Source organism: Zosterops lateralis, assembly GCF_965231275.1.
Source record: "Zosterops lateralis genome assembly, chromosome: Z".
NCBI classification, from domain to species: Eukaryota; Metazoa; Chordata; class Aves; order Passeriformes; family Zosteropidae; genus Zosterops; species Zosterops lateralis.
The window spans coordinates 47,260,879-47,275,278 of record NC_139800.1 but is presented as its reverse complement, the minus strand read 5'-3'; the positions used below and the strand labels follow the sequence as shown (position 1 = coordinate 47,275,278).

The 14,400-nt window shown below is 38.8% G+C and overlaps 1 protein-coding gene across 1 annotated transcript in view; it reads left to right on the top strand.

Annotated features, from left to right (window-relative positions):
• The window catches only part of SHB (SH2 domain containing adaptor protein B), a 55,974-nt gene that overhangs the window by 31,355 nt on the left and 10,219 nt on the right, over window positions 1-14,400 (top strand). Inside the window, exons 3-5 of the mRNA XM_083883685.1 lie at window positions 2,727-2,942; window positions 8,885-9,056; window positions 13,288-13,407. Coding sequence (XP_083739811.1) covers window positions 2,727-2,942; window positions 8,885-9,056; window positions 13,288-13,407 — 508 coding nt within the window. The remainder of the gene's footprint in view (window positions 1-2,726; window positions 2,943-8,884; window positions 9,057-13,287; window positions 13,408-14,400) is intronic.

The following is a 14,400-nucleotide window of genomic DNA, read 5'->3' as shown; positions in this document are numbered from 1 at the left end:
TATCAGTGCTAATACTGCTTTATGGTACAGATTCAGCTGTGCTGTCCTTTATGGAAGGGAACTTCTTCTGATATAGCTTTTAGTAAAATTGCTTTTATTTACAAATACTGTCAAAGGTGGTTTTTTAACATATTTATACAAAGCTTTACAAAAGAGATTGGAAATACATGCGTATAAGCGTATGTTCATACATGCGTATGTTTTTATATATCACAGAATCACAGAATATGCTGAGTTGGAAGGGATCCATGAGGATCATTGAGTCTGACTCCTGGCCCTGCACTTCCCTCCCTCTAGATTTTAGCTTTTCCTAGAAAAACTTTTCTGCTTTAGAATCAGATAGTCATGGTTTTTCTAATTATGCTCCCTGAACATAAACAGCCTTCTGTTTACTGGTAAACTCTTCTGTATGGTCTGATGCTTTGGTTTTCTGAGTAAAAGAAAAATGTCAGACAAGAGTTCTCGTATTAAAATATACTCACACACAAAGAGCCAATTGCATAGCTGTATTTGGCGCACAAATTTGTATTTGGCACACAAATTTGTGTTTGGCACTTAAAACTGATTTGGAGGAATCATGGCTGCTGTTCCTCAGAAATGCACATTTCTTGGTGTAGCATTGACTGGGTCTGCAGTACTGAAAGAAAAAAGATACATACCACTTTTATGACTTTAGAAGAAATAAAATGTTTATCTTTTCAATCCAGAGTATTCAAGACACCTGTGTATTCTATTACTGTTTTTTCTCAGATTTTTTTCTTGATGTGGTTGTTCATTACTAGAAATTAACAGAACATATCTTGTTTGTATTTACATCTCCATCAATTTTGGTATATATTTCTTCAAATTTACTGTATATTTAATGTATAAATTAAATAACTTTTTTTTTTTCCCAAGGAGTAAGGACACTGTCATTTTGCAGACTTTTCACTGTGCTTTGAATTGATTTGGAGAAATTACTTGATTATAATATTCTTGTTGATGTATTAATTGATGACTTTTATTATAGTAACAGAGAGAACTGCTCTAGATCTAGATCTGCTTCATTTGTAGCTTAAAAAGTTCTCTCACTGAGTTTTTTCATAAGTTTGCAATTTGCAACATTATTGGTGTTCTTATTTTGTCATTGCAGTGATCAGTATAATCACACAACATCTGAAGCTGGAAGGGATATCATCTCTTGATATCATCTAATAAAAAATCCTGTTCAAGAAGCATCAGCTAGAATAAGTTGCCCATGACTATGTCCAGTCAGATCTTGAATATTTCCAAGGATAGATACTTCAGAGCCTCTCCAGGCAGCCTATTTCTACGTTTGATCAATATCACAGTCAGAATGTGTTTTCTTGTGTTCAGATGGAATTGCATATATTTTGACTTGTGCCTGTTAAATATTGGCCTGTCACTGGGCACTGTCAGTAAAAGTCTGTCTCCATGTTCTTTCTCTTCCATAAGGTTATGCATTTATATGCATTGATAATGTCCCCACTAAAACTTATTTTCTCCCAGCTAGCAAGTCTCAACTCTTTCAGCCTCTCCTCATATGAAAAGTGCTTCAGTCCCATTATTGAACTTCACAGGCTTTTGCTGAAACTTCCTGCAGTATTCTATGCCTTTCTTGTGTTGGGCAGGTGAGAACTGGACCCAAGAGTCCAGATCTGGCCTCACCAGTGCTGCGTAGAGGGGAATAATCACATCTCTTGGTCTGTGTTCAGCACTCTTGATGCACCCCTGGTTGGGTTGTCCCTCATTACTGTGAGGGTGCGTTGCTGGCTCACGTTTACTTGCTGTAATACAAGACCCCAGTGTCCTTCTCTGCTGAGCAGCTTTCTAGCCTGTTGGCCTGCCATTTTCCAGCATCCCCTGGGTCCCTTTGAATGGTAGAACTGACACCTGGTCTGTCACTCACTCCACCCAGTTTTGTATCAGTAGATGGAGGGACTGTGGCTTTGCCTAACCAAGGCTCTGTAAACTCCAAAGAACAGAGACACCTCCCCTAACCTACCTGGTAACCTCTCCCAGGGCTGCACCGCACACCAGGGGAAGAACATACCCACTATGTACCACTTGGATCTCTTGAGCTACCTCTTGTGCCTGTTACTCCTTACTGCTGCTTCTGATTCTGCCCAAGAGGGTTTGGTTCTGGCTGCTTTTCAGGTAATCTGAAAGCTGCTGTTACAACCCCCTTCATGTGAGATAAGCTCTTATGCTTTTGTTTAGTTTTCTTACTCTAGTCCTAGTTCATTTTTTGCTGATATTCTGTGGGCGTAAATGTAGACGATTTTTTAAAAATCAGCATATACAATCGTACTGTGGATTAATTTTTTTTTATGTTCTTTGTATCTTCAAATTTCACTTCAGAACCATCTCTTCCTGAAGAGCTAACTATACACAAATTTCAGTGTTCTTGAGAATTTATTTACAGTTGCTTGTGAGTGTGCTTTATACCAGCAGACAGGGTTTCTGTGCTTCCTGCAGTCTGGCTCTGCACAAGCTGGGAAGTGTTGGTGGAGGCATGAAGCTGTGGTTGTTAACTGGAGCAAACTTTTGCTTCCAGCCAGTTACCAATGTAGAGGTAGAATTTAGAAGTCTTGTACAAGCTTGTCATCTCTATAATTATATGGCTATTAAGAAATGGGTGGAAGTTGAATGCTCTAAAATTATAGACTGTAATGATAAGACATGGTTAGTAGTGATTCTGATGCAATTTTCCTCCTTGCCAACAGAGTTTCAACAGCAGGAAGGCATAAAGTCCCATCAGAAAAACATGCAGCTCTATGACACACCCTATGAACCAGAAGGCAGTGGTGTGGAATCTGATTCTGAAAGTGTGGTGAGTCGCCATTTACGAGAAAGCAAATTGCCACAGGATGATGACAGGCCTGCAGATGAGTATGATCAGCCGTGGGAGTGGAACAAAGTCACCATCCCAGCTTTGGCAGGTAGGATTCCTAGATCCCAGCCTCTAAAATTCTGTCTCACAGTTATAGCATATATACTTGCCTTTGGGGTAAATCAAATACTAATGCTCCTTTGATGTGTATGTGTGTGTGAAGAAATGTCTGAAAAGTGAATGTGGGTCATCTCAAATCTTTACCTGCTGCAGAAATACGGAACACTGCCCTTTTTGTTTGGTACTTCACCAACCTGTTGTCCATCATCTTAGCATTTGTTTCAAATAATTAAAACTTCTGATTCTCCCACTCCTTGTCTTTACCCTGATTTTAATGGGTGGGATGTAGATAGTGTTTATTGTTGAGTGTCTCTGTGATGAGGAAGTTGCTTTGAAGGGTCCTGAAATTGTGGAGCAATTCTCAAAGGGACAGTGTGATGAAGTGTTGGGAGTGAGAAGAAAAGAGATGTGGCTCTGGGAGCAATCATGGAATAAACCTGAGAGCAATGATTACCAAGTAGTTAGTGTGCATTTACCCTAGGTAAATCCTGCTTGACAAACCTGTTTGCTTTCTGTGTTAAAACTAGTAGATCTCTTAATGGAAAGAGAGCAGTAGGTGTCATCTATGTTGACTTTAGCTTTTAGCATGTTGTGCTTTGGCATCAGCTGTGTTTGGAATGTTGTAGCCCAGATGGGTGTACTAGTAAATCTGTGAGAACCTATCAGAGTCATTGACCTCAAAGGGTAGTGTTAGTGATTCATACTCTTCCTGGAATCTAGTTATAAGTGTGATTCCTCCAAGCATATGTTCTGGAATCCTTCCTGTTTAGCATACCTATTAGTTACTGGGAGCAGAGGGAGAGGAAATGCCCCTTATCAAGCTTGGAATAACAGCCAAGGGAGGGGAGGGTGTGTGCAAAGCTGTAGTTCTGAGGGACCTGAACAGGCTGGAGAAATGGATTGACAACAAGCTTACAAAACCTAATGAGAACAGACCCAAAGACTTGCATCTGGAGCAAACTAACCCCCTGCAATGATATGGACCTAGATCTGGTTGACTTGCTAGGATACAGCTTTGCTAGAAGGGGCGGAAAGAGTCCTGAGGGAAAGAGGACTAAATGCAGCTTGCAATGCTCCTCACAATGATGAAGGCCAGCAACATGCAGCCTATGTGAATAGGAACAAGCCAGTGGATGAAGCAAAGTGACTGTTCCTCTTTACTTCATATTTCTTAAACTATGCTTAATGCTGTGGCAGGATTCTAATAAAAGAGGGATGTTGATAAAAATTTTTGTTAGCACAGAGCCAACAAAACACAAGGAATGGCAGCACATGACAGCACATGTGGAGAGATGCTGAGAGAACTGGGCTTGCTTAGCCTGGAGAAGAGGAAACTTGGGGTGGGACATAAACAGAGCTATCTAATGCCTATGAGGAGATCCTCAGTAAGGTGGAGCCAGTTTCTTCACAAATGAGCAGGTGTGTGATGGGAAGATGAGGTATAAGATGAATCAAGAGATGTTCTGATTCAAGTTGGTTTCTTCTTTGCAAGAACAGTTAAGCATTGGAAACAATTATTCAAGGAGCTCTTGCAGTCTCCATTTTCGGGATTTTTTTCAGCCTGTGGGAAGAAATGACTGGATAAACAACCAGTTACGTTGTTTATCCAGTGTTAAGTTATGTGATCTGATCACATAACTTCCCACACAAGGTCAGTGATTGTGTGCTATCCACCTTTCAAAACCCAGCAACTTCATTGCTTAATGATGGTAAGATACAAGCTGTGGGACTAGTATACGTCTGTCTCCAGTGAGATCATATTTCACAGTATTTTTCAAATACTAATATAGCAGCTACAGAGACTGGATTATTAATTTTAAAAGTTAAGTCTTAAGAGTCATATATATGCATATGTAAATCATAGACATCTTTCATGTAGCAGTTGTATTACATGAAATCAATGAGTTTTAATTCATTTGAATCTTGTCTTAAGCTCTGTATTCATCTTTATGTCCATTTTTTTGGTCTTTATCAGGTTAATTCTGAAATAGGCTTTTTCTGAGTTGTTTTAAAATAAAGAATGTTCATTTTGTCAGGTTTTTTTTCTTTATATCTACTCTTCAGTTTTTACATGTAACTGTAAATTAACAAGGTCAGTCCAGTACAAGGTTTTATGATTGGCTTATGTGTAAATATTCTTTCAAGTACGATGCAGTTATGAAAGCTCATAGAACAAAATATCGCTTTACAGAATTAATAGACTAAAGAGAGGTTTAATTAAATGGTATTATGATATGTTTGAATTACTTACAGGTTCAGCGTGGAGAATTCTTATTTAAAATAACCTCAAAAAGTGTTTATTTTTCATAATTAGTTTTCTCTCATTACATCTGCCATTCATTATAGATTAGTTTGGTTTAGGTACGAGGTTATTTGCCACAAAGAAATGTCTAAGGATTGGCTGCAAGCACAGTTGCAAGTTGCTGTTTCATCAAGTGTCTCTAGAATTGGAAGTGTGGAGATCCTGGAGACACCTTCTGCTGAAACTTTACTATTTTGAGAAATTCATCTGGAGGGAACAACAGACATTTGTGATGAGAATTGCAGACACAGAGACTTATGCAGCAAATGTTTTTGGTTTGTCAGGCGATAGACCGTAGAAACAAACCAAAATTGCAAGCAACACTGGAATTATCATGAACCTAATTATGCAAATCTTTGAAGTAAAAAAATGTTCTTCTGCCATGATTGCAAGATGTGCTGCTGAAGCATAGCTAAAAGTCATTTATCTCCAAGCTGGACTTTATGATTTGTCAGAATGAAAGAGTGCACAAGCTACAAAATGTGCTTAGGCTGAGGGGAGTGTGTCTGTGCTCTGACTCCTAAGGATGGGGCTGGGGCTAGTGTCATACTGGCTTTGTGGATGGGGCAAGCTCTATGTTGGCTGTGGATTTTGCTGTGCTAAGAGATAATTTGCTAAAATTTTGTGCCTCTGTGGAGCAGCACTGGAATGCAGCATTTTGACTGTCTGCAGCTGGAGTTCTTTCACAAACAAATTTGAGGTTGTTATACTGGAGGCTGTACAGCTGAAGCTAAAATTAATTTTTGATGGCTTTTATGGGAACCAAGCAAGGTCTTGTTACAACTCCTGCTCAGCTGGGCAGACTGGTTTGTCCAGAAGGGTTGAGATTGGCAAAGTAACAGGAATAAAGTAGCTTCCAGGTACACAAGTCTGGCTAGGAAAGGAGAAAACACCAGGGAGAGCCCACTGGATAGATAGACAATAACATGGACGTCGGAGAGTCCATTCAGGAGTGTCATGCTGACACTGCCTTCCTCTGAGTTCATGAGAAATCTGTCCTCTTCAAACTGTTATGTGGGCGCAGCAAACCTTTGGGTGAAGGAAATGTCTGTGAAGTCTGTAGAGCCAGTCTTAGTATTGCTTTACAAAATACGTGGGCCCTCTGTTATAGAGTCTCAATGATTAAGAGGGCCAGCACTGATCATGGGCTCATGGAAGGAGGACTTATAAATGCCAGACTTTTTCTGTCTGCTGTTGCATAGAAAGGTGTTGCCTAGGACCCTGAAGGACCTAAAGCAAGGGAGTTCTGGCATGCCACTGTCACAGGGGAATGGCAGGAATTACAGGGCAGTGGAAGAGAGGCCATATGGAGAGTGTGGAAGTGTCAGATATTGCAGTCAGTTCCATAATTACAGTGACTGAATATACTTTAACCTTTGTTTAAGAGAGAATTCATAGCAGCCAGAACTCAGACCTGATTACAACATGGGGTGGGCAGGTACCTGACTGGGTATCACATTTGAAACTTTAATCTGCCTGGATATCCCTTCAAGGCTGCTTCTTCCTGACAAAATAATTCACAAAGAAAAGAAAAAAAAAAAAAAGAAAAAAAAAAAAAAAAAAGGAGGAGAGAAGGAAGGGAAGGAAGGAAGTCCAGAGACATGTCTGAACTTTTCAAACAGAGAAAAAAGCCTCAACATTCAAAAGCATCTGAAATTTAACTTTGTCCTGTTTTTGGAGAATAGTTGCTATCTCTTACCATCATGTTGGTGACTTTTTACACAGCCACATAGAAATAAAAAAGAGGGAATGTTTTTAAACCAAAAGAGGAGAGATTTAGAGTAGATGTTAGGAAGAAATTGTGTAGTCAAAGCCGGTGAAGCACTGGAAGAGGTTGCCCTGTGTGACATTGTGGATGGTCCTTCCCTGGAAATGTTCAAAGCCAGGTTGGATGGAGCTCCTAACAATGTGGTTTAGTGAATGAAATCACTGCCTGTGGTGGCATCTCACTGCTCTTACGTGGTTGCAACTAGATAATCATTAATGTCACTTTCAACTCAAGCGATTCTGTGTAGTAAAGATATAGCTGTTAACAGTCAGAACTGAGTTTTGTGAACTGAATTTTTTTGTGTTTGAAAGATATTCCTTCTTCAGAAGGTGACAATAGGCTCACTGGTTTTCAGAGTACCCAAGTTACATCCAGGTGTTTTTCTTGGAATTAAAATAATAATACTGCTCATTTATGTCACGGGCAAGTATCCACACGCAGTGTTTCTCCTTGTTACGCTAATCAGCTTTCATTATCCAGTAATGAGGTTAAATCTGAGTTTATATAAAGAAAAAATCAGCATATTTCTACCATGCATAGTTAGGAGCGTGATGAAATATGTTTGCCCAAATTTTGCAATAAAAAAAATTGTGCCTACTTTCTTTGAGTAGAGGGGGGATTTGGAAGTGTCCTAAGTTTCATGACGAAAGCATAAATAAATTTTTGAAAAAGAGCTCCAGAACCTTTCCTCATCCAACATGTCTCTGTGCATTATCTTTTTGAACTTGCACATTGCAGCTGTCTGCTTTAAAAGACTGCTTTAAAACACATAATACTATCACCCACATGCCTACTTGGCTGTGTGTTATAGTAAGTTCACATTTAAATGCATGAGGCCAGTAAGTTTTGTGGGGAGTCCCTTCAGTTTTCTTTGTAACATTTTTTTCCCCAGTATTGCTGTTGAAACTCACACAGGAGCTGATTGAGCTGTTTGTGCTTATAAGCACTGTGATCTTTACCTCCTGACACAGTGAAGATTATCTGCATGGTCCTCACTAGATGATCTTAAAATACAATCATCTGCAGCAGGGAGTGGTAGTTTTTGATGAAGTAGCAAATCATAGAAGGCAATGAGAGTCAAGAATATGGTGTGAGTAGATTCTTTCACTGTTCCTGTCAACATTCTGTCCTTTATTTTTTTTTTTCCAAATTGTAGCTATGTGGAATCTGTAAGTGTAGAATGAGGATGCTGACATTATTAGTATGTGCTTGGCTCTGGGTGTTGTAGTGCTCTAACAAGTTGCAGCTTTGCAAAGTAATTTGTATTGCTTTTCTTGGAATTGTGTAGTTGGTGAGTGAAATTATGAAAGGCTATTTTTTTAAAAAATTTTTGTTTCCTACACTTTAAAGGCAAAAGCTTTGTGCCGGCATCACGTGAGTGGATGCACTGTAAACTCTTTGCTGCTTGATAGTATTTCTGATATGGATAGATGAATGTTAGCTGCCTGATTTTTCCCCCATATCACTGTTAGGATGATACCACAATACCTGGGGGCAAACAAGTGTTCTCACTTACTTGATTTAGGAATTATGGCCGGTGACTGAAGCCTTGTTACTGTTACTTGTTTAACAGCATCATCTCTGGAGGATCAAAGTATCAAATGTCAAGATAAGCTGTAGTTATTTTAACAAGGTTTAGAAGTGTGTGAATTTTATTACTGGGAAAGCAGGAGAGTTTTAGGACTGTACTATGCATAGTTAGAAACACTTTATATGATACATATAACTTTGTAGATAAAGCATCTTAATGCTAGTGGGTATATGTTTATTCTCTGCGGGATGCGAAAACCTCTCTAAGTGCTACAACTCTTTTGGTCCTTGCTAACCTTGCCTGGAGAGGTAATTGTTGTGTATCTTGCAGCCCAGTTTAATGGAAGCGGGAAACGGCAAGCGTCTCCTCCTCCCTCAAATGACCAGCACAGGCAATTAAGAGCACCTGGAGGAGGCTTTAAACCCATCAGACATGGCAGTCCAGAATTTTGTGGGATCCTGGGAGAGAGAATAGATCCAACCATTCAACTGGAAAAGCAGATGTAAGTAAGCTCAGTAATTGCTCTCTAGCTCTTTGCCTCCTCACTTACAGGAGCAGCAAATGCCCAGATCTTGTTGCCCAGCTTCCCTCCTCAGTATCCCCAAAGACCTACTCTTACTAATCCTGTGAAGTGTAAGTAATTTTTTGGGGGAACAAAATAGTATTAAAGAAACTCATCTCAGGAAGAGTGAATTTTATCTGTCAGGTATGTACAGTTATTTTATTTTCAACCTTTATATACTGCATTGGGGGAAAAAAGTTGTATATCACATAAAACCAAATTCTGTTTAAGAGTGCATAAATCTTACGTATTTGTAGCTACAAAGCATGTTTCTAATACATCAGATTTGCCTTGCTGTGATTCTGATCTGGCTATGATTCTCCTCCAGAGAGAGAATGATAAGACTAGTTAAATAGCTTTCAGAAAAGAGATTGTTATTTCTACCCTTGTGCTGTCAAAATTGAGAGTGGTGTTTAGATGATGCACTTTAATCAGCTCCAAATTCAGGTGAATTCCCTGTAGTGAATGTCTGAATCCACAAGAGTGGCTACTGTCCTGTCTCATTGTTGCCCTTCCTTGGACAATTTGGACAGACTGGCTTGTGCGATGGAATGACTTGCTGTCCTGTATCATACCAAAGGTGCAGCCTCAGAGAAGAGGCTAGTATTCCTGCTACACAGCGAAAAAAACTCATGTGGAACAATTTACAAAAGTTAGACTGAATATTCCTGGGCACTGAGAAGCCAGTGGATTCATGAAGTAAAGTGAAGTGAAAAAGCTGTGTCTTGAATCCCTGAAGGCAGTCCCCTCCAAAAACTGTCATTCTGGGTTAGAGGCAGAATTTATTTGCAGTGGAGAGGGAGGGCATAATTTAACACGGATATGAGTATGCACTTTGTGAGAATGCTTTGTTCCTTAATGCTAGTGGTATTGAAAGGATTAACAATCCTTTTACACTTCAAATCCTCAGCAGGAAGGAATCCTTTCCCAATGTTTGAGAGGAGATAGTTCCAGAAATTGCTTTTCCTTTGACATTCTATTTTTCAGGCAGTATTTGGAAGCCTAAGTTTGACACAGATAATAATGTCATCTGCATGTTGTCATGTTCCATCTAATCAGTCTCAGCCTTTGAACTATCTGCCCACTGAATGCTTATCTCCAGTAGAAGAAGTAGCAACTGTTATTGTGAAATCAGCCACTGATATTGTTTGGTAAATAACTGAAAGGCTGTAAATTTTACTGTAAATTTGGTCCTCTAAATTGGGTAGTTACAGCTCATGAAAGCCACTTGCTCAGTCCCAAATACATTTAAAATAACTGCAGGAAGGTGAGTTTCTGTTACGTAATTTTTGACTCATAAATATGTTGTGGTGTCATTCTGTCTTTCAGTGTAAGTTAAATGTTAAATGTGCAGTTAAATGTTACAGCTGAAAAACACAGGTTTTCCTTCTTAACTATTCAAATGCCAGTGACAGAAGGTTATTTTCGATGCTTCACTATAATGGATCAAACATAAAATGAATGCACAGTTAACCATGATGCAGAGAAAGTGCAAGAGTTCACATTTATTTTACCATTCATAGTAACTCAGATTACTCAAGTTTTAGTAGTGTGAGACATCTCCACAGCATATGCCAAACCCTTTCTTCTTTTTCTGCTAAAGTGGAGTCTGTTTTTGCAGAAAGGAATACAAGATCTAAAGGAAGGGATGTACACAAATTGGCAAGTGGATGGGTAGGTTAGGATATTCCCTAAACAGGCAAAAATACCAAGGTGTGTTAGTATATTAAGAAAATACTTTTACTTACTTATGACTGAGGAATCCGTAACTATGAACTTATTAACTCACGGACCCAGGGGGATCAAAGTAATTTGTTCTATTTCCTCAATAACAGTGTAAAGAAAAAGTGTGTCCTGCTGTTTCCATTGTCTCATTGAAAGTGAATCCCTCCCAGCCTTATAATCAAGATCTGGTGGTTTCCTGTTTTGCTGTAACTCAGAAACAGAGTAGTGTTGTGCATTACATAAGCTGTAATAACGTATTATGCTTACTGTATAATTGATGCTGCTCTCCTGTCTTCAGTGGAGTTATGGCCCCTTAGTGGCCAAAACCTGACCATTGACAAAGTAAGAGACCATCAGGAAGGGCATTCTGTAAACCACAATCAGGGTTCTTAGAAACTTGGAAAGGAGATCCTGTTAGGGGTCAAAGTGTGTGATTATGTTAGAAGTTTTTGTTTTCAGGTTTGCATTATGTGCCTGTGTTTTCCAGGATATCTTAGAAGACATTCAGATTATTCCATGCTTTTTGCGCTGGTGTCTTTCACAAGCTTTCATTACACTTTTTAAAGACCACGTCACTGATGTTTGAATCTTTGACCTTTCTTCACAAATGCTTATATCTTGACATTTAAAAAAATAAGCACACTCAGGACAAACAGACCCAATACAGTTGAACAGCAAATCACTCAGGAATTTAAAACTCATTATCACTGTTTGCTTATCATACTAGGTAGCTGGAACAGGAGCAGAGTGTCCCAATTACATGTACATATGACTCATAAGCAATTACACTTCTGGATACTGCTGTTTACTGTCAGGTGTAGCCAAAACAGCTTCTAGATATCACATCTGAATCAGATGTTATCTCATCAACTGCTTTACTTGTAAGTCTAAAAGCATGGTTTTCTACCTCAAACCAGCCGTGTGTTCTTTTTCCATTTCTCTCTGAGTATCAGAGTCCAGCATCTCCCTTATTTTGGAAAGGCAATATTTCACTTCTATTTTATCTGGCCCTTTGGGGAGAAAAGAAAATAAAGATAATTATAGCTAATAGGAAAAGTTTTTAAATTCTCCAAAGTCCATTTTTTGATTCACACTTGTGTTAGTATTATTTCCTCACACTCAGAAGGCAATCTAGTCTTAAAATTGCTTGTTAAGAAATATCCTTCACCAGTAAATATCTGATGGGAGATGAGGAGTAGACTGCCTGAAATAATTTGCATCTGTGTCTCCATCTTATTTGTGAAGTGATGAAGCTGTCAGGGTCTCCCTTTCTAGTCTGTCTTGACTATAAAAAGTATAACCTCTTTTTAGTTCCCTATAATGCAGAATTTGGTTTTAATCGGGCACACAAATGGACACCAACCTTTTTTTTAGCACATTCATCAGATTTGACAATGGAGACACCAGCACAAGGTAATTAAGAGCAGCATGATTTCTGTCAAGGACATTTATCTGGTCTTTATTCACCTATCTTTTAGTTGGAGCATCTTTCTTAGAGTAAGAACAAATGGAATAAAACTCTTTTGCACAATGCAAGCAACAATTCCTGGTAAGAACAGAGAGCACTTGTGATGTGTTCATTGTCTTGCTTGGGCAGATGTGGTAGCGTGCCATAGTGTTTCAAAGTGCACCTGGCAATTGCAGGGAGAGAGAGATCTTCCTCAAAGACATGTTTGACACAGTACAGGGCCAGACACATTTGACATTACTCTGGAAACTTAGGGAAGGGTCAAAGTGCTTACTTGTAGACTCAGATTTTGAAAGCTGGTACAGAGCAGTGTGCAGTGAGAAGCTTCTTTGTTTGCAGTGGCTAGTTTAATGAAGGTCCCACCTCTCCTCTCTCAGTTTCCTTTCTTCCTTGAATTGTTCGCATCCACTCCACAGATCCACCAGAGATTTATATAAAGCTCTCAGGGTTGCCACAGCTTTGTTTAGAATGTGCTTTTTTGATAGATCTTCACACTTTATTACTCTTCTCTTTTTTCAAAGATTTATTTTAGCAAACCTTTTCTACTAATAACTGTTCGTATTCTCTATGTGTGATCTTCTATTTCTTTGCTTTTGTTGTTTTTTTATTTTAATAAAATAATGTATATTAGTTTAAAACTTTATATATCCCAGGGATTAAATAGAGAAAATGCATATATCATGGATCTGTTTGCAAGACAAACTATAATGTGTTGCTCTGAATGGGAATTTCTTACATAAACATGTACACCAATCTTGTTGCGTGGTTTCCTGATCTGAGTTTTTCCCCTCAGCTGACAGGAACTACAAGCCTCCACAATTTGTAATAACTTAATCTAGTGCTTTTTATCTGTAATGCATTAGATTTTAAAGGTATCCGTGTACTGTTGATAGCAGTTCATACCTTAAAAAATTAAGTAGTGAAAGCAGTATGAGTGGGAATATTTGTGTGTGTATTAACCTCTTTGCTTTTTTCTAGATGGTATCACGGAGCAATCAGTCGGACAGATGCAGAAAACCTGTTACGTTTATGTAAGGAGTGTAGCTACCTTGTAAGAAATAGTCAAACAAGCAAGCATGACTATTCTCTTTCACTGAAGTAAGTACTTGTCAGTAAAACACAGTAAATGTATTTATAATCCCTAACTTCTCTGGGCCATACGAGAAAATTATCCAGTTTGTCCTAGCTCTGAAGGGCTTTGGAGTGTTTGGGACTGATGTATGGTTACAGTCACTGAATACAGTACCTTCTGTCGGGGGATGTTAAGAGATTTTTAATCTTCATTTGGTGTCCACTTAACTAAATAAACTTGGAGTAGGTTTTTTTCTGGTTCTAATTTGAAATACTGCTTCTGCTTTAGGCTGAATAAGGAACTGTATTGTTTGGGGATTTTATTCCTTTTGTTTTGTGTGCTTTACTGGAGTAAAGCTATACAGCATTGCTACCGTTCTTCCAAGTAAAAAGCCCAGGACTGAGGATGAAAGATCTACAGAATTAGGAAATGAGCAGTCTTAGCACTGCTCTGAATTTGTTCTGCCTTACCTGGCTTAGGCTGAGCAGGTTATACAGGTGTTGTCTTCAACATACCATAAAGCAGATTCATAGAACAGTTGGGGTTGGAAGGCAGGGTCGAAGGTCATCTAGCCCAGCTGTCCCACTCATGACAGGATAATAAGTTCACTTCATTTTCTAGCTAAGGAAGATTGTCAAGATTTTCTGTGCAGGAGAAAAAGAAGCCCTTGACCTTGGTATAGGCTTTACAGGTGCAAAGAGAAATGTTTCCTTTCTTTCCTTCATGCAGGATAGGATCTGATGCAGAACCTAATCTTCCAAGTAGGTCTGGGGTACAGGCCAACTTGCTCTTTTCACTAACATTACTCCTGCCAGTTTGGCTTTTGTGCCATTTCTTCACATGTCTGTTCCAAAAATACATTTTACTGCTGGGATGGTGGTGATATCCAGTTGTAACAAACCGATTTATAAATAGCACCAAAGCCGATCCTTTTTTTTTATGTTTAAAAATCATTCTAGGACTTGAGAAGAAAAATATTTTGTGGGAATGTATTTTAAATAATTTTTAATTAAATCATT